Raw genomic sequence first — 21165 nt, 5'->3', positions numbered from 1 at the left:
CAGGCTCCTGGGTTACTGCAAACTAATCAATGCTGTTAAGTGACATATCTCACTCCCACAATGCCTAGATCTGAGCCACTAGAGAAGGAAAGCAAAATTTCCTTAACCAATATAGAAAGAAAGGAAGATGCCTGGGATCTGTCTCATCTCTAGCAATTCAAATAAAAGCAGACATGTAACAAGGGACTACTGAGGGTGGAGATACAGGGGCCTGGAGCTACATTAAAATGACAGGAAATATCTGAATTTCATGGGTTTTAATTCCACTGTGTAGTTCTGGTAACAATATGAATGATGACAGCTCTGCCCTGGTGGTGTACAGGAAAACCAGAGCCCCTAAATGAAGCAATAACCTTCTCCTTCCCACTGCTAGCCTGCTTAAATACGAGTAATTGTGTTCTGTACTTTGTGTCTCTTTGGAAAAGACTGCACTGTTATTCAACCAGGAAAAGGAGGAGCCTAAATTGTTCTATAATGCTGCAACTGTGCTCTGAATTCAAGATCATTCCTAATCTGTGTATGTCATGCAAACACAAGACAGCAGCCTGCTACTCCCAAGGGGATTACCATCAAAAGAACCAAACTAGAGGTGAAGAGGACATTTCATTTCAGAAAAACATGTATGCTATACTCAACTCTGGGCTGTAAGCATCAAACAGACATTGTTCCAACAATGCAGGGTGTTCAAAGCTTCCCCCTCTGCCAAACCCAGGGAATTTCCCCTGCACTTCCTAGATAACTAGCTTCTTCAGCATTGCCTGAGGAGACCAGAAGTAAGGCTGTTAGCACACAGAGCATTTTATACAACCAACCAGGTGACTTCCTTACAAAACCACAGTGCATAAGGATGGAAAAGGAAATGCTTTCTCACTGCCAGAGTCTGTAAATTAATTGGATTTGGATGGTAATGCTACAAATTCACACCTCAGCAAACAACAGCCTTGGGATTTGCACCATGGAATGTAGCAGAGCTGCCTGGGGCCGTGCAGGTGCCAGGAAACATTCCCATTTCACAGGCAGGCACGGGAACGGTGTTTCTTGCCTGAAGACAGCAGGAGCTGCAGACCAATTTAAATTTTCAGAACTGCCTTTCTTAAATGCAGCTGAGTTACCAGACCAATATTTGTGTTCAGTGAGGCCCGAACTCCTATCCCAGGAGAAGAATGTTTAAGGATTAGTACAGTAAAGTAACTAAACTGTGATGCCCCTTACCACAGCAAACTGCTTGTTGAGCTTCATCTGCTCAGCCAGCACAGTGACGTTGTGGAAAAGATGAGGTTGCATGTGACTCCACATGTGAGGGAACCACCAGAACTCCTTCCTATGTTTGAGCAGCATGTCATCCCCTTCATCTTCCTCATCTGTACCTACAGAGAGCAGAAAAAGTGCAAAACCAAAAGGCAGAAAAGGGGCTCCTTGTTTCAAAGCAGTGGCTAATCCCCTGCAATGCTGAGTCCTCCCAACAGAGAATAATGCTTTCTCCAGTGTGGTACACATGCCCATGGACACGGGGGCTGTATGCAGGCACTGGGACAAAGGGGTGCCAGGGGCTTACCTGTGTGGTAGAATTTCCCTGAGAAGCCCAGGTTGAAGGTGAAATTTGGGACTAAAGTTCTCAGCTTATTCTGGGTGCTCAGTAAAGCCTGTTTGAATGAAAGGAAAAAGAAATGCTCATATTCAGTTCTCTGTAACATTTCTCTGTGCTTTGCTGGTGCCCAGTTCAGTCTGAAAAGGTATCACAGGGCTAAGGCACTGTTGTCTGCGGAGTGAAGCAGCGTAGCCACGCATTCCACATAGAGTCTCTGAAGTAGTCCCGCTGTACTAAATGATGCCACTTTAAAACCAGTCAGATGATGCTCTCTCCTTCAATGTGAAGGACCCAGAGTGCCTGTGCTAAGGCAATGGAAAAATAAACCTCACTTCCAAGCAACAGATCCCCTACTCTTAACACATTCAACCTCAGTGCTCCCTTCACCTCCTGTGCTGGCTGGGACATTACCATCGAACGTCTGCCCTTTCTCTGAGCCTTTATGTTAATGAAAAGGAGGATGGGGCAGCACAAGGTGCACAGTCAAAGGAAGTCAACAGTGTCATGAACAGTAACTAAGTGATCCGAAGGGAGGGGGATTTATTTAGAGAGGAAAGGTGGATTTGCAGAACTACCTGTGAAAGGAGTCCTGCCACGGAGATATTCTTTTGTATCAGAAATGTTTCCTGGATTCTGGAAATAGAACTTGAGGGAGCTGACATTCACAGTCATCAGATCTCCTACAGGTTCTCTCCTGCTCACTTTGTCTGCTTTAAATGTCCGAAGTAATTGCTCTAGCCAAAGGGAAGGAGCCTTCTGCCACAAATCCCAAGGTCCAGCAGTGAACAGAGCAAGACAGACAACCTTGGCAGAACAAAACCCCAGAGGCTCAGCATGTCCTAGACAAGTAAGATACAAACCAATTCCAGTCAAATCTGTTCTGTTGGAAAACAATAAAAAGAGAGAGCCCTGAGATGCACACTCTGCTGCTATCTGCGTGCTTCAGGGAATGTGTCGCTGGTGCAGCTCCCATGGGAGGAGTTCTCAATCAAACAGGGACCCGGCAGGAGGGCTGCTGGCAGGTGACAGAGATAGTCCTTGCCCAGGCAGTTATTTAGTTTTTAATAGCTTTTCCAAGGAAGCAATGGATGAGTGGCTACACCAAGGTGAAGGTGATGACCTCCCAACAGCAGACTTGGGCTAGATGCGAACACACAAGCAACTTGGCACATAATACTGGGGTAAGTGCTTTCCAAACTGTGCAGGGGAGATGGGCAGATCTTTCTGCACCAGCTGCCCTTCCCCAGCCCCAAGAAGCACAGAAGAGCACTACAACACTGCTTTCACATGGCTCACACTCTACAGGCATTGTTTAGGGGCACTGCTCCCTAGGTGGTGAAAGTGCATTCACAAATACAGACTCTCATCCTGTGGACCCTTGACACTCACCACTTAAGGACATCCTGACAAATCACTGCTGTTACTCACATTTCAAAGCAGTGTTGACTTCTGGGAGTGCAGAAGTTGAGCAGTATTCCCAAGGCAGGCAGAACATGACCTCTTCACACAGCAAGGTGTGAAGACCAGACAGATTATTTCTGCAGTGCTGCAGAGAGGCTCAGTGCTCTGAGGGAGCCAAGCTTTCAGACTTTTCCTTAGAGACACACTTAATGCCCGGTTCCTCCTCCCCAGATTCACGCAACACTGACATCAAATGCAGCCTGGGACAAATGTCAAAGATCCCAGCTTTCCATAGCCATATGCCTACCACATCCATAGCCCAGGCCCCACCCAAGAGTAGTATTTTGAGGAATGTATTGCATGACATCTCCAGAACCTATCATAAATGTTAAGCAAGTGTTTTTAAAAGCTGACATGCCAGCAGCACTGATGGCTGAAGTCCCCTTTGCTGCACAAGATCCAGAATAGGCAGCAGGAGGTCACGTTCCCCTCATGTAACTCTGTAAGGTGCAGGGACTCATCAGAAGCATCAGGGAGCACAGACTTCAGAGCTGTGCATCCCTTTACAGAGAAGCACCTGTCTGCACAGCTGGATGACAATATCACATCTCATCTGGGACCACCACCTTGAACATATCGCCCAGTATCCTGGACAGGAAAGTACAACTTTTGTGTCTTGTCTCCAGAGCTGTCCCACACATCACCACCTCTCTGCTGCTCTGACAAGCACATCCAGTTCCCCAAGTCTGGGTAGGAAGGTGGAGGGAGGAAAGACAGCGGTTAAGAGGCTTAGCATTCCTCTGCACAGAGGGAGATTTAAAGCCTGGGTGGGGTTACCATGACAACACATCTGACTGATGATAAATCCCAAAAAGCCCAGCAATCCTTTGTGTCCGGCGAGGGACCAGAGAGGAACCACGGGGGACCCAGGAACTCCAAGACTATGGAGTCCTGCCTTCCTGGTTGGTTTATTGCTAATCTTGTGCCAGCCCTCTGTTGATGCTGGATCCTTTTCACAGCCACATCCGTAAGGTGGCATGGAATAGGTTTGAAGCCATCCCCTGCACAGGATAAAAGAGATTAAGGTGCCAACGTAAAATATCTGGAAATCTATTTCATCATTATGTATTCACTGTTCCCTAGCACACTGGTTCAGAGATGTGTGAGCTGTATGTATTAAGGTGAAACAACACAGATGTGGGAATAGGCCAGGAACATGACTCTTCTGCCTGCTCTGACACCTCTGCACTATCTTTCTTGTTGATAAAGTAGGATGAAGATGATAGTACTAATAATGTCTTACAGGTGACTCAAGTGGCATTTCATTTATATTCATAATGTACTCTGATATTTTATATTAAATGCCATCAAGAAATACAGAATAGGCTATCCATTAACACCTAGCCAGATGTAAACAGATCTTCATGTGCCTAATCTGTGCACCGGTGAGGCTGCACCTCGATTACTGTGTTCAGTTCTGGGCCCCTCACTACAAGGGAGATACTGAGGTGCTGGAGTGGGTCCAAAGAGCAACAAAGCTGGTGAAGGGTCTGAAGCACAAGTGTGATGAGGAATGGCTGAGGGAGCTGGGGTTGCTTTGTCTGGAGAAGAGAAGGCTCAGGGGGGACCTTATTACTCTCTACAACTGCCTGAAAGGAGGATGGAGCGAGGAGGTTCCTGGCCTCTTCCCAAGTAATGAGTGACAGGACAAGAGGTAATGGCTTCAAGCTGCACCAGGGAAGGTTTAGACTGGATATTAGGAGCAGTTTCTTCCCCAAAGGGTGGTCAGGCATTGGAACAGGCTGTACAGGGAAGTGGTAGAGTCATCATCCCTGGAAGTGTTCAAAAACATGTAGACAAAGCCTTTAGTGACACGGTTTAGTGGTGGACATGGCAACACTGGGGTAACAGTTGGACTTGATGATCTTAAAGGTCTTTTCCAACCTAGCTGATTTTATGATGCAAGACATTTAGTTGTTCCCATGGTATGGGTCAGAGGGCTAGCATTTTAGCTACCCCCCCATCTCTTAAAAGCAAGGTTTCTTCTCCCAGAAAACTGCCCCTCCAATCCCTCCAAGTATTTCTGTTTTGTATTTTCTAACTATCTTCCACCACAAAATCCTCCCAAGATGCAGCCAAGCATACTAGCTCGCCAGAAAGACCCCCTTCCCTGCTAAGCTCCTACTACAAGTTCTGCAAGGTTCGCCCCAGGAAGGAATAGATGGAGTTTCCCAAGAGATTCCCAGCACTGGCCACTTGAACTCCTAAGCCACAGCACACCCAGACCTGCTTCACGCTTGCCAGAGTCTATCAGAGAACATCCTCTGCAACTCATGACCCGTGCTTCTGAAGGCCTTTAGTACTTACTTGGAGCAGCCATGCCGCAAGCCCAAGTGACAGACATCTACATTCCAGCGCACATTTCTGGGCACAATGTGAAAAAGATCTAAGCTTCAGTCTGATGTCCGATGCCTAACACTTTAAAAAAGGCCTTCTGATAATCTCAAATGATGATAATTACTTCTAAGCAAATGTTAGGGGAAAAGAAGTTTAACATCGTGCACTTTGTGGCAACACATTAAAAAAATCCCCAACTGTACAATCTCACTGATGGATCTGCAAAGACTTACAGACACTTAATGCTGTCCAGTAAAAGACAAAAACTCTCACAATGGGGTTAAAATTCTAGGACCGAAGAAGAAATGGGGGGAAACCACAGCACTGTACCCTCTTCAGGTTGTTTCTTTAGGACCTACTCCTCTTCTAAGATTGGCATCGCAATAATACTGGGCTAAACCTTCATAAAACTGTTGTGTTTAGCTACAACATTTTTAACTTGCAAAAGCATTTGCAGAGATTTTAGCTGTTTCACACAAACCCTAAATGTTACCTCTCCTATCTCAGGTCCTTCTAAAAAGATGCAAAAGAAAAGGGGGAAACAAGTTTGAGAGTCAGAGCTGGGAAGAGAGGATACCATGAGTCTAGGAAAAGTACATGGACAAATGCAGAGAAACAGATGATAAAAAATGGAGGAGAAAAGCAGAGCACTTTGACAGCCTCATCTCAAACGCTTTTACAAAGCATATTAGGAATGTGTTGCAGAGACACCTTCATAGGATCTGGCCCTATGACACAGGGCAGCACACTCACAAGAGAATTTTCTGCAGTCTTCTCACAACCCAGCAGTAGCAGTGGCATAGTTCAAAACAGCACCGTCAAAACAGAAAGCATTCATGGTACTGGTACTTCTACCTCTTACAATGTTAGAATCAGCGAGTTAGAAATTGCTGAGTATTTTCATTTCATGTAAGATCATTCTCTACAATTTAGAAAGGCAAGAGCAGGCTGACAGCCAGCCTCACCAGATAAGCTCTCTTCTACCCTCATAACCCAAAATGAAAGGGCTGTCCTTGATCTGCACTTAGCTTTCTCTCAGACTTGCTAGCAAGAACTGCTCACTATTTATGCCCTTGTAGAGATTACTAGCAAAAGAGGCAAAACCTGATCTACTTAATCTTCTTTCCTTATACCTAAGGACAAGCAGGAATGATCATAAAAGCCAGATCATTTTGCATTAGAAACGGCTCATCTTTGCTGGCCAGTTCCACTGAGGTTTGGTGAATTTCAAGGATTATGATTTTAGAAGAGACTGAATACGGAATAATTGGGAAGAGAAGGGATTTTCTGAGATTTTTGTTTTGTTAATTACATGCAGCTCAAATCTCTGGTAAACTTTACAAGGGAAAAACATTTTCCTTGTTCAACTTCCAACTGTTTCAATCCAATTGAGGATGGCAAGCCCCTGGCTGCTGCCCTTCAGTAGAAACAGGAACTCAAGGGTTACCATCTTTAAAGTAAAAGCAAGCACAATTCCTTTTTTGCCTTGTTGAAGAACAAAGCCATTCAACTCTCCTTCAAGCATCACCAATAAAAACATTTCTCCTCTCATATAGGACATCTACTATGGACATGCATTCTTTTAATAGCCATTTTGTTTGGAAGCTCTCTGAATGTGTACCTGCACATGGCGAACAGGCTCACTGGGACAGCAGAGTGAATTTTATACCTTCATACAACAGCCAATCTCCAAACCTCACCATTGTAATCTAACCTTTCAGATAAGGAGCTGTGTGTTAACAGCCCTGAGACAGAGCTTTCATATGAAAGGCCAAAAAAAATGCCAGCTGTTCTGCCACTATTATATTCCCTTCTCTCCCCACGGTGAGAGGCTATCAACAAATCCATGTAGTTATTTCTCGCTTTTAAAAGGTAAAAATTCATTACCCTCTCATGTCTCTGCAATCAGAGAGCTTCTTTTAAATGGATAAATCTGGGTTTTATCTGCTTTGCCTGAGATTCTCTGCTTACTGATCACAGATTATTCCTCCATTTCACCCTGTTAAAACCCAAACAAAGCATCTTTGGGAATTATTTTGTCTGGGTTTGTTTTTAACATCACTAGAGCACCCTTTGTTTCCAAGGGGTTTGGCCACCTATCTCCTGCATTCTCACATGAGTCTGCAACCTGCACAAACGTTACAAAAGTGAGAATCTCTGCCAATTTGGTGTAGAGGGTGCAGGGCCTGCTTAAGACCAAGATGAGATTGTGATGTGTCAAACAACAAATTCAGAACATCACAGCTCCTCAAAACACATGGACACTGTGGTGAAATGATGAAAATTGTAGCACTTTCCTTAAATAAGTATCATATAAAAACTGCTCTATTTTTTCTATATCTGACTGCTTGGAAACACTTTTTATACATCTGTTTGCTCAGAGACCTATGGTCAAAGGTGCCTCTAAAGAATTATTAAAGCATGAAACAAGTAAAATAAGTAATGGCATGCGATTACAGCTGCTTCAGGCATGCAGCTTCAAATGAACTGAAAAGATAAAGCTAGCTCTGAACAGAATGCATTCCCCCCAAGGCAAATCTGGGAAAACAGAACTTAAAATCTCAAAACCTCGAAAAATGGAGATAAACCAAGATACGTCTTGCACAGATGCAAAAAACACATAGAAAAGGAGGTAAGACTCCTAAGTGAGGTGTAAGAGTGCTCTTGGAACATGTAATGGATGAGGTCTGGTTCAGGTAAGGGGGCACATGTGTATAACAGTATTTTGTTTTATACCTTTGCCTCAAATGTTCTGTGCCCTCAGATGAAAGGTTAAAGGGTGCTTCAGTTTGAAGTTGTTTTGGAAACACGGTAAGGCAGCTGCTGTCACAGGCTTACTGTCATCATGACTGGTATCCAGGAAAATCCAGCCAGACTTATCTAAGGGCAAGTGCTAAATGGGAATCCAGAGAGAAAGGCCTGGAGCCTCATACCTGTGGTAACAACCTCAGCAGACCTGGAGAAATAGACAACACACCTGCCTCAATGGCTACAAACCAGAACTGATGGGGAACATACCAGTCAGTATCTGATGGGGAAGCTACAAGGCAAGTCCTTAGCTCCATGATGCAGCATATGTACGTGTATCACAGACTTAGAAGAACGCTCTATCACACACTTTCAAGGACACAAAGAATTAGAAGGGGCACTTGGTTTCTTACCTTCTTCCTACTTGCTTACTCCTTTGCCTGTCTTGCTTCCCTCTCCTCCAGAAAATATCCCTCTCTCTGTGCTTTCCCGTATCCTTTCCTAATAGGTCACTGTATTACTCAAGGAACTGCCAAAGAAAGCAAACCATAAAGATGGCATCTCTCTTTCCCAATCATGAGGCCACAGAGATGGTTCTCATGAAAGCCTGGTGTGACCATGTTTCCCTGGTGAATATTTGGGTATTTCCTGCTCCGGGATGGGGGTTGCTGGTGGAGGATATGAGAGGGGCGTAATAAAGGGTGAGAGAAAACCTTTCTTTTCCCAGTTCGGTTATGTCCTGAAAAGCTAGATGGCTAAAACATAGACTATTGCAGTTTACACTCCAGGGACCAGCCAACAGCTTTGCAATATAATACATACAGTTTATACACATCATAATAATCTAATACAGTTTTATATTCTATTCTATTACAATCTGCCTTTTCCTTTTGAAAAGTACGTATACAGCTACAAATAGATTTGACAGAAGAAATCTGCATATGTCTGCTCCCTGTGTTAAAGATGAGACAGAACAGACCACCATAGGCAACATCCTCCTAAATTCAGAGAGGCCAGCTACAGGTCCCAGCATGAAAAATGCTCCTTTTGAACCTGCAAAACAGTTGAGAGCATCACACAGGATGCCTCAGCATCTGGCCTCAGAACTGGCCATTTGCAGGCCAGTTCTCTGTTTAAGATGAGAACAATTGCAGCAATCAAGTCTTGCACTCAAATTAAATGCAACCCTGCCTTTCCTGGCATACCACACACACTAGAGAATTGCCTGGTGCCTGTAGTTATTCTAGGAACTTTACCTCTACATCCGACACTTTCATGCGAGTGCCCTCTTTTCCCACAAATATATCATCAATGTCAACGAGGATATAGCGATCAAGTGTGAGACAGAGGCGCTTGCCAGTCAAGTAGGCAATGGCATCCACAAAAATGAGTTTGTGCAGCCAAAAATTGAGGTTATTGCCGAAGAGAACCCGCTGGATCCCATCATGCAGACCCAGGTCCTGCACCACTGTGGCATGCAATGCTTTGTGGGTGGCCAGGTGAGGAATAGACTCTGAGGACTTCGTGCTGGCCAACAGCACCGGCTCATAGGTGCTGTGGTTTGACTGGAACACAGTCCAGTCATCACCAGGCAGGGGACCTTGCTCCACCTCATTAGCCCGGGTGACGTAGAGCAAGGGAGCACTAGGGTTGATGTGATAGTCCCGCAGCCCCAAGTTGGAATGTAGGAAAAGGGGGAAACCCTTGAGCTGTGCACTGAGCAGGCTGTTCTCATTGGCTTTGAAAAAGCCTATAATCCCCACTCCATACTCTACACAGTATTTGTCCAGCAGCTCTCGGTTCCAAGCATCTAGGTTCACATATTTAAGGATGTTCTCGTAGATAATAAGAGCGTAGCGTCCTCTGTCTTTGTCTGTCAGGGTGGGCATATCCCCTTTGCCAGGGGCGATCTCTGTCCTGTATTTAAACCGGCTAGATTCCAGGATGGCCACTATTTCCTGCCCCAGCTGGGAGTAAATGCTTTCAACAAAGACTAACACCACAGGATCTGTGCGTGAGGTGTCCACAGACTTTGTGAGCCTCCAGCTGGCTTGTGGTGGGATCAAGACACGGTGCTGACTGCTGCAGTCGCTGAAGGGCAGGGGCGGTGGCTCCTTGATTTTGGGACTGTTAGTGACGTAGTAGGCCAGGATGCACATGGAGATGAGGCTGAAGGCGATGAGCAGCAGGATCAACCTGTGCAGCTCCAGCTGTCGCACATGCCGCACCACTTTCCACAGCTGAATCATGGTGAGGCGGGCTGCCCAGCCCCTCCTCACGCGCTGCACCCACGGCGCTCCTGAGGTCTCCAGTGCCGCCGCGGCAGCACCCAGCAGCAGCTCGCAGAGAAGAAAGAGCAGCTGCGGAGAGAAACAAAGCGAAGGCGAACAGGTACAAGGCTAGACTCCCAGGGATCTGCCATTTATCTCAGGTAACCATGGCCCTCAATTCCCATCGCTCTTTTGTATGCTTCCTTCTGCTCCTCTCCTCTCACTCGAGAAAGTCTTTTGGAGGAGTGAAGTTTCCCTGAATCGTTTGGAACAGCAAATCAGTCTGTCATCCTGTGCACGAGCAGTCTCAGCTCAGCCTTCCCAGGTGTCCTGCTTCTCTCCTAGCTGTTCTGCATTCACATGATGCCACCTTCTCTTTGCACCCTGCAATTTAAAAAGAAAAAGTCAATTCTCAGTATGGATCAATGTTATTTAACAGGTTTGAGATTAAATGGCAGGATCAGCAGGTGCTAGGTGGGCAGCATCACTCGCCTGTCAGCAGGCAGACGTGTTCCCTGGGAAGTGACACACAACTTTTGTGTGGGAGCTTGGCAGAACCTCCATAATGGCCTTTGAGAGAAAGGCCCTGACAGTGTAAAGGCACTCAGTATTCACCCTGGGTGAGTTTCTCACACGCTACAGCAAGCAGAGCTGCCGTACCTGGCCTTCCCCACTCCTCTTTATGCCACTGAACAGAAAACATGAACCCCTTTTATTCTAGCCTCTATTTCAAAATTAACAAGAAGAAGAAAGAGCCCTCACATTCTCCATCTTGCCCACTTCCAATACTAACAGTGATGTGTCCAAGTCCTTGCCAGCAACTTCCTAGGCCCTCAGGATATGCTGCGTCAAGCCCAGCAGAATCATAGAATAGTTAGGGTTGGAAAGGACCTTAAGATCATCTAGTTCCAGCCCCCCTGCCATGGGCAGGGACACCTCACACTAAACCATGACACCCAAGGCTCTGTCCAACCTGGTCTTGAACACTGACAGGGATGGAGCATTCACAGCCTCCCTTGGCAAACCCATTCCAGTGCTTCACCACCCTAACAGTAAAGAATTTCCTTCTTATATCCAATCTAAACTTCTGCTGTTTAAGTTTTAACCCGTTACCCCTTGTCCTGTCACTACAGTCTCTAATGAAGAGTCCCTCCCCAGCATCCCTATAGCCCCCTTCAGATACTGGAAGGCTGCTATGAGGTCTCCACGCAGCCTTCTCTTCTCCAGGCTGAACAGCCCCAACTTTCTCAGCCTGTCTTCATAGGGGAGGTGCTCCAGTCCCCTGAATGCCTAGAATTATCACGGAATTCCCATGGAATGCCCCACAGCTCCCAATTTCCATGATTCCCACCCCTCTCTATGAGGCTGCCCCACTCTTCCTGGGAATTCATGTTCTTTTAGGGCCGTCAAAACATGGCTCTGGAGATACAATGTCCCTCGGACATCATGGAGCCAGGCAGCAAGGCTGCCCACACACCACACACCTGATTGCTGCCTATCGATTCGGTGGCAGTTGGATGGGAAACATCTCCTCAGACTTTTCTCACCTTCCCTCACATGCCTCTGAAGAGCATGAAGCCAGTTTCAAATCACCAACAGCACAACGTGAATTTGGGTTGGTCTCAAACATGCGAATGCTTCTTGTTACAAAGCTCTCTCACCTCCTGCTTTGTGTTTATGACAGCAGACTATTTCACCATATGCTGTTATTTTTCCAGGCTAAAATGCTCAACAAAGCCAACAAACACCAAACATAAACACCAGGGAAAGTAACTAAACTGCTCTTTGGTTTAAAAATAAAATGAAATCACTGTGTAGTTCTTCTCTCCCTTACCAGAAGGGTGACTCACCTACAGCGACAACACCATTAGTTGGGATACAGGTGGGATTCTGGGGAGCACCTGCTGTCCGCCCCTCCCAGCACAATGCACGGACACCCTGAATGCCAGATGTTGCTCACCAAGTCAGTCATGCTCCAAATGAGCTCTCTGCAAAAGTTAAACCAAAGCCTTTCTTAATCATTCACCCACACTCCTGCAGACATGTGCTCCACAGCACACGATCCCGCTAACCACCTGCTCAACTGGCACCGCTTACAACACCAGGAGGCACAAGAGCAACAACAACAAAAAGCACTACCAAAACAGTTCTTCACCCTTTCTCCACTCCTCCCATTCTTGAGCTTTTTTGCAACTATCACTCTGACAAAACAAAGAATATGGGAGACTAGGCTGTCCATGAGTTTAAGACAGATATCAGGGTTTTATATAGTAAGGTCAGGGTTTTAACAACTAGCTCCACCAGAAAAGAAACTTGTGACCTGTGAGACAGATGCTAATTTTGGTCCACCAGAAAAGAAATGACTTGTGAGACAGATGCATATTTTGTAATGTGTATTACTAAACAGAAAAAAATCCTTCTGAGTCAGGGAAAATATCAGTTCACAGATGAGGCCAGAAGTCCCACTCGGAAGACTCCCACCAGGCTGTTTTCCAAATTGGTGCCACAGCTTGAAGCAGAGACAAAAAAACCTCCAACAGATTTCATATGAAGAGATATAATACTGCTAGCTTTGTGACAGCAGATGGAAGAGAGTCGGAGTGCTCCTTACACAAGCCTTGCAATGGTCATTAAGTATTATCACAAATAACATCTATGCTATAAGCTCAGCAGAGCCTGGACTGGTTTGCGTAGTGCACAAAGAAACCTTAGCCCCAGTGAGATCATCAGAATAGCTGTAGACTGTAAATGCAAAGTATATGACAGAAACAATTTTCCGCTGGAGAAACTGAGGCACAGCAGCTCTTACTGAAGGTCACACTGCGAGGCAGAAGGTGAATCAAGGTTAAAAAACCAAAACAAGCAAAAAGCCCCAACAAACCAAACCTCTGTTGCCCAGACTCCAAGCTGATCTAGTCTTCATTCCCAAATGGCCCTCTGTAATGACAGAACTGTCTTTGGAAATCCATCAGTGACAATAAGTTGTGTTTTCTTCAACAAGGGCAATCATCATCTTTGAGTTTTGTTTCTACATATTGTTAAATTTTACTGGAGAGAAGAGGAGAAATTACCACGGGAAGACGTAAAAAAAACAGAATTCAGATACTTTTTTCCTTCTTTAGTTACTGAAGTGACAACAGATTTTGAATGCATGACTCTCTGGACTGAGTACAGCATACAGCTTCTAATTCCAGTTTAAGTCAAGTTTAGCCCCAGTGATACACTGGGACTGCCAGTGTATCAGCACAGTATCCCAAAACATGTGTCACCTTCCAAAATCAACCAGGAAAACAACCTTTCCACCTCCACAATGAGCCTTCTGCATCCTACTGACTCTGCAAGGAAGGCTCTGATGTCACCTGCCTGGGCTTCACAATAGAGCTCCAAAGTCACATTCAACGGCAGAGAGGCAGGAGCCAGGGAAAGAAAGAATTCAGAGGGCAGAGAGAGGTTAGGTAGAAACATATAATAAATGCTATATCTCTTATTAATTCCCTGTAAGATATGACATATATGACTCCATGCATACTAGCTACTATAAGAAGTGGTCTTCATTCTACTCCTATGCAACAAATTCATTCAAAACACTCCACTCAGATTCCTTCATACTTGATTTTCACTGAGAAGACTGAGAATTGTGTCAGTGTCTTCCCAAATAGCTCACATCCTTTTGCTTTTTAATCCCAATGTATGAAATACAATAATTAGACTAATTTGGATTAAAAAAAAATCATTATCTCAAGAAACATAGACAGAAGTTGGTTTTGTAGGAGAAAGCAATGTAAAGAGGGACTTACAAGCTCAAGAGGCCATGCAGTGCCTGTAAAATATTCCAAACAAGTGTTTCTGGGCTAGAATTTGTAATCTAAATACCACGATAACAGTAAGAAAACTCAGAGTACGCTGATCTATGTGAAAGCCTGGCAAAGTACTGTACTACTTTTACAACTCTTTACCCCCAAAACATCAACCTGGAAAACACTTCTCTTCCCTGGTTTCACTCACTCACCTCTCTCCAACTTCATTTTTATTGTTGAACTGAATTGCAAAGAACTGCAGCTTCACTTTCCCTGGTTATCAGTTTAAAGATGAAAATCACAAGACAACTGGATTATTCTGCAGAATGAGGATGAAACCAGAGTTTAAACTAGGCTACCACACCTGCAGTGCCCAGCTGAGGAGCAAGAGGGAGAGGAGCCCCCTTTGCTGGGCACTTCTGAATCACAGCAGTGTTTTGATAACAATGGCTCCATTCAAGCCTCTATCGAAGCTCTCAAACAAGCCCCCATTTGTTACATGGGTGAGCTCAAAACCCCAAATTTTTTTTAAAAAAGCCCTGCATCAGATTGCTGCTCAAGAATCTGTCAGCTCCGATCTCTTTAACAAGGCTTCACAGCCAGAGGGCATGCCAGCTGGCACCACACGCGCTGAGCTCTTTGGGGACCAAATCAGCTGGTTTAGGTTCAAATGAAGAAAAAAAAGAAAGTAACAAAATAAATACACCAGCCTAAATTTATATTAAAAGGTGAGAGAACTGTCAGAAACCACCCGGACCCAACACACAAAGCTCAGAAAGATCGATACTGCAAGGGGAGGGAGAATCACACTGATAATTGTTCCCTCTTAAATGAAAAGCAAAATACCTGTGTCCTCTTTTGAGATCTAACTCCTTGGAATCTAACACCAAAAAAAACCAAACCCACCCAAACCTCAACCAACCAGATTTATAGATAAATTAAGGTCCATTCTGGATTCCTGCCAGGACTGCCCAAGTGTGAATCGCAAGAGGCGGCAGTCACAATGAACAAGGATGAAGTGTTTCACCAATGCAAGGGCGCAGGCTCAGCAGGCTCCCATCCTGCCAGGAAAGCATTGCTACATCAGAGAGCATCAGCTGCTAAGGTCAGCTATCTCACAAAGCACCAGCGTTAAGATAAACGCTTTATAAAACTTAGACATTCTGTTTCCTAGTGATATACAGTGTTAATGCAAAACATAAACCACCCTGTGAATTATCAGCTCCTAGTCCACGTGGCAACTGATGTGATGTGAAAGAAGATAACAATCAGAATTGTGTGGTTTTAATGTCTCAAATCTCCAGATACTTCCTGTGCTTGGAAATTATCGTGGGGGATTGGTACAAACGCACCATCACTTAATCTAAACCAGTGACCAGAATATATGTTTTGGGGGCTGCTGGTACATTCATGCCAGGGCACATGGAAGATAATGGATGTCATCTGACACCTTTATCGAGAACTTCCATCACACACGGTCTTTCCTAGCTGAGCTACAGAAAGTCCTATCACCCTAAAACCCAGTGTCACGAGTACATTTCCACAGCCCTTTTTATTATTCATAACATAACCCTCTTTCTGGAAGCACAGCAGCAGAATCTTGCCTTTGATCTTGCCTTTGTCCACAACAGTTCTAATTCAGAGGTCTTTCTTTGGCACTTCCTGCAAGACGGTTGCTGCCTTAGGCCTCAGGGGGGACGGCAGTAATAGAGTTACACAGTAATCAGAGAAAGAATCTGATTGATTTTTCCAACCGATTCCACTTTGATGGTGTCATCATGACACAAAATTCCTTTAATTGTGCTTTAATGTGAGTCACATCAGGCCCTCCCTTGTCTTTGGAGACATCTGTATGCCAGGCCTCCAGGTACAGCCCCCTCTCTTGTGAAGCTGGAGAACCTGGCAAGTGTCAGCAGAGCACAGTGAGCCACACAGCAAAAGAGTCATTAGAACCTCAAGGGAATGAATGCTGGCTGTATTCTACATATTGGGTAAAACAGAATACTGGGAATCAGAGCCACGTTCTAATGCAATTGCCAACCAAACTCAGTTTTGGGGTCTGGGCATGTGTTTCAGCTAGCACACACCGACAGTCAAATCTTGTGGTGAGAGCCCAACGCATACAAAGCTCAGATCAAAGAGGCAAGAAACACAAATGGTGCCCATGCTGCTCTGACAGACATGCTCACAGCCTCCGGCCAGGGCTGCGCTCTCCTCATGCAAGGGTAAGGCCCTGCTGGTGCAGACCTGTAGTAAACCAGGAAGCTGACAGCGCTGGCCAGCAGGCTTGAAACATCAATGTGATTAAGAGAAGATCTGTGCAATGAAGTAATCATTTCATTATTTTAACCATCACAGGGATCCAACGACTTCTGCAAGGTTCTTCCTGTTGGGATACATGATACATCCCTTCCACTGACAACCTAGTTTGCAGCAGATCTTTGTTCTCTTGCTCCTTTACAGCACAGAAAAAAAAGAACAGCTTCAGTCCTGCCCATGCCAATGACAGAGGCATGGCCCAGCATTACCTGCTAGCAACATAAACCAACCCTTTCCTCTGAAAACATGAAGGTCCTCCTTGTAAAAGCTTCCAGTAAATCTGGTTTTCAGTTCCCTGCCTTTTCCTTACCATACCACACTAACTGCTTAGGGTCACTACTGCTGACCTGACTCATTTTCAAAAGCAAGGAAATTTCAACCTTTTACACTGAGGTATTCCCTCAAATGGAATGTCAGCACCACAAGTCCCTATGTGTTTCACTGTCTTGGCACTGGCCAATTTTGTGAAGGGAAAACAGCTGTTGTCTTGGTTTTCAGCCTGCCTAAAGATCAGATGTGCAAATCAGGAGAACCTGAAGAACCAAAAACCAAACCAGACAGAATTTTAGCCTTCACCAGTTGCTGATGTTACCTACTTAATAAAAATAATGAGTAGCTTGGCAGCTGCACACCTTTGCTGGAATGGAAAGAGTACAAGTATTATGGCTCACAGAAGTTAGAGCTTTCCACCAGCTGAGCAGATGTAACTGCTTGGCAGGTGCACAGGTCTCTGTCATGCAACTGCTCATGTAAGAGAAAGGAGAAAGAGAAGTTCTCTCTTTCCTCAGAGATAACCAAAGGAGCATTCCCACTCCTTTTATTTCATGTGCTACTGAACCCTAGGTATCAAGCTACCATAAGAACTGTACAGTTTCATTCTGGGCTTACCCTTTCTTCTGTTTTGTGCCTTTCCTGACACACAGGTCCACGCATGCTCTGACCCTAACCCTTTTCCCAAACCAGGTGATAATGTGAGATACAAGCTCCTTTCTGCAGCCAACCACTTGGAGCTGTGGAACAGAGAACCAGAGTTAGTGCAGGTTAGAGCCTGCCATATAAGAGCACTCCAAGTTGCTTTCTAATCCACTCAAGTGGGAAATGAGTACCTCAGTCACCCCAGATGGTGGAAACACACCATCTTCAGGCTCGTCCTTACATCAGTAATCAACACATATGCTCTATCATGGCAAAACATCTTCAATTCAGCTATGAGAACAGGAAATAAATGCAGTTCCTTCCACATTAGATATGAACAAGGGTCTAATTTCCATTCCCTCATGCACCCTGCTTATCACAGTTCAGATAAAGGACCCTGCTGCAGAAAGCAAAATGTCTTCTCTGCTGTCTTCTCCTAAATTAATTAATGAGGAAATACAGTCAATCTGTCTCAAAACTAAGACAACCCAGTGTCAGAGTTGAAATGTTTTCATATAGAAATGTACATTATGGAAGTTTATCTGTAATTGCTATGAAAGCAGCATAACCATTCTTCCTTTGAGCTATACTTTAAAAATTTCACCTCAATTAGCAAGAGGCTGATGTTCTACATTCAACTGCTTCCTCCTGTCAGGTAATACATAGGAGGCAATCTTTTCCTATTTTACCTAGGAACGTTATGACAGTAGGGAAGAGGTTTGATGCTGTTATACTGAAAGTTTGCCCAAAATGACACCAGAAGAAAGCTGTAAGTATGCTCCACCAAAGCATGAAACCTCAGGAAAGCTTTTGTGCTTATCTGTCCTTGTGTATCTGCACTGAGATTCACAGGGTCAGAATTTGCTGGGCCTGTAAAAGAACATGTTCCACAGCTGAGCACAGCAGCTCCCTCCTATTCATGAGACTTCCACCCAGTATAAAGCTAATAGTGTATCTCCCAGCTTTTGTAGTTTCTAATACCTAGTTCTCTAATACCTCAGTGTAATTGAAATAAGTCTCCTGGACTCAGAAAACAAAATATTCATGTTCTTTTCTGGCTTGACTATTGAGAAACAGCTTTTAACACAGCACTAACTCATTGCAGAAAATGGGGTTAAAAGTGATATAAGCAAGCCATAAATCTGGCCTGCAAAGGCAAAACGAGTGAAAACAACCAAAGGCAACAGAAGATCAGGTGGAAAAGGCATGACTTGAAGTCTACGGAGATTACACTGGCTGACCAAGAAAGTGGTTTAGAGGCCTGGGTTTGCAAGGCAAGAACAAATGCAAAGTCACTGCTCTCACTAAGCCTTCAGCCTTTAGGGCTACCTATGCATCTCGAGGGGGTACTCTGTGAGGAAGACTGTCAGGGCCCTGAGTACACCACCAGGCTCTGAATGCCCTCACCAGCCTTCACCTACCGACCTGCAAGCTGCTCCTGAGCTCAGGCCATGACCTGAATTCTGTCACAAGTACGCTCTGCCTTGCTGACCTGACTTTGGACCTGCCTGGTAACGCATCTGGTGATCACTGGACTCTAGGTTGAACCTGGCAGCTGTCACTGACCACCTCTAGCTGTCCTGTTTGGGTATTGCTGCTAAGGATGCTGTCTGTGCCAGAGGAGGAGGAAGGTGGATGGAGACTCCACATGTGGCAGGTGAGGACAAAGCCAGCCTGCTGGGGTCCTTACAGCCCTGATGGACTCCACAGCAGCTTCACACACGAGGTAACTTTCAATGCATGAAGGATGTGTAAGTGCCAGCAGGATGAAGTCTGCTAGAGAAACAGGGTGATAGAGAGTTGTGGCTATTGTTAGACTTCCCTGTCGTAGTGTGGGTGGAATTATTTAATTTTCTCTCAAACCATCTGTGTTTGTAATTGTTACAAAATCAGAGCAACACAGGCAATACATACTGCCACACCAGAGTTTACACTATGCTATGTTCCCTACCATTTTTAAACAAGCATTTCAACACTGTACCTTGAGTTCCCCCTTGTAGAAACCTTGTTTTTAGACAATCAAGACAGAAAAAGAAAGCTTAGTATTTCAAGAGACACACATCTCAAATACACTAATTCATTTTAAACTGCACTGTAATTGTTCTTAGTCTTCCTCCCATTTTATAGACTTAATACTAAGGTGGGTGCTACATCCTCACATTTTGAATTAGTCAACTGATGATAAATAGATTTTATTTCTTCTATGAAGCTGCATCTTTAAAATACTCCTTCATGTCCAGGACCTCATTAACATCCTCACTAACAGCACAGACAAACTCAGGAACAAAAGCTGCCATATTTGCAATCAGATCTACCCTCTCATAAAACTGAAGTTTTGCCAGGAAAGCTCAATAATTTTGATCAAAATGTGCATCTCCATTAGGAACTGCAGCTAAAGACAAAAAGGATCTCGATATTGAAAACTGCAAGGGGCCTGAATATGACTAACTCGGCTATCTTGGAGACTTTCTTCCAAAATTTGTAGGTAGTAAAATTCCCAATAAAATGCATTCGACTGCTGAAAATCAGATTAATTTCCTATTATTAACATGGAAACTATTTACTCAAGTAAGAAATAGTTTTTTTTTTTCCATGAAGAAATGTAGTTTTAAGTCCACTTCTAGTTTCTGATAATGGAAAAACAAATGCTCAACCTTCAAGTCAAAACGAATGGGGTTAGTCTGGTGTGCCATTTTGCAAGCCTGTATTGGCATTAACAGGATTAAAACTTATGAAACTATTATTGTTTCAGACATAGCAGTAGGATACAAGGTCAGATATTATCAGAGGTGGGACTTAGTAGTATGCAGAACTGTTTATTATGAATCAGTCTAAATAAATATGAAATAGTCTAAAGCATCATTAATATTTTCAGAGTCTCTTTTTCTTTCTTAATAAATCGTCAAGTTGGTTCAAATAAGTGAACTGAAAACAGAAAATCCCAATAACTTTTTTTACGATAAAAATCAATGATCAGTTGGAATGGAAAGAACACAATTGACAGAAAAGTGAAATTCCCTCCAGGCAGAAACATGCATCAGCCTGCACGGCAAGGTGTTCGGTGGAGAAGAGAACTTGGTCTGGCCTGGTAGAAAGTATTCAGCCTATAAAATGCATTGCAAAAACCATGCTAACTTGATCCACCACTTGCATTCAACAACATAACCACTTATCAACACACAGTTCTACTAACATGGTAGGTCTTTCGCTTTTCTGCAGAAAGCAGTGGTAAGACTTGTTTCACAAACAAAATGCTTTATAGAAGGATTTTGTAAATATAAAATGGATACAAAAATGCCTTAGAAGCAGTAAGCAGACACATCTCCATGCACACCTCTGTGAGCTTGTCCATGCTAGGGAAATAAGAGCCGCAGCACCACAATTACCACTGTAGCGAAACTGCAATGACAGAAGTATTTCTGAGCACCACCAGGTTTGCTGAGTACCCTGTGTTTTCTACCACCATTCCAGGCAAGTTGATAAAGACAGCTGAACTTTGCCTATACAGACAGCCTAGTTGATGGCACTTGCTGTAATATAGATGCTAATTTTCTACAGCCTAGCAATTACCTTAAGATAAAACATGGCTGCTGTTTAATGGCATACAGAAAACAGTGACGTGAAAAATTCTGCACTCAGAACGGGAATGGGAATCCATTACTAATCACTATAAAAAGAGCTAATGCAAACAATGCTCAACAAAATAGTGACAAATATACTCCTGCCACAT

General features: G+C 44.3%; 1 protein-coding gene across 8 annotated transcripts in view; it reads right to left on the bottom strand.

Moving 5' to 3' along the window:
• The window catches only part of NDST2 (N-deacetylase and N-sulfotransferase 2), a 136694-nt gene that overhangs the window by 15475 nt on the left and 100054 nt on the right, over positions 1 to 21165 (bottom strand). For all 8 annotated transcript variants that reach the window (XM_062639482.1, XM_062639489.1, XM_062639536.1 and 5 more), the window contains 3 exons: positions 9391 to 10788; positions 1556 to 1643; positions 1213 to 1367 (listed from right to left, as the gene is read on the bottom strand). In XM_062639482.1, the coding sequence (XP_062495466.1) occupies positions 1213 to 1367; positions 1556 to 1643; positions 9391 to 10383 (1236 nt within the window). In that variant the 5' untranslated portion in view covers positions 10384 to 10788. The remainder of the gene's footprint in view (positions 1 to 1212; positions 1368 to 1555; positions 1644 to 9390; positions 10789 to 21165) is intronic.

Source organism: Pezoporus occidentalis, unplaced genomic scaffold (assembly GCF_034315485.1).
Source record: "Pezoporus occidentalis ecotype Australia unplaced genomic scaffold, CSIRO_AGI_Poc_V1 ctg116, whole genome shotgun sequence".
NCBI classification, from domain to species: domain Eukaryota; kingdom Metazoa; phylum Chordata; class Aves; order Psittaciformes; family Psittacidae; genus Pezoporus; species Pezoporus occidentalis.
The sequence above is the reverse complement of the archived record's forward strand: the minus strand, read 5'-3'. Positions and strand labels throughout refer to the sequence as shown.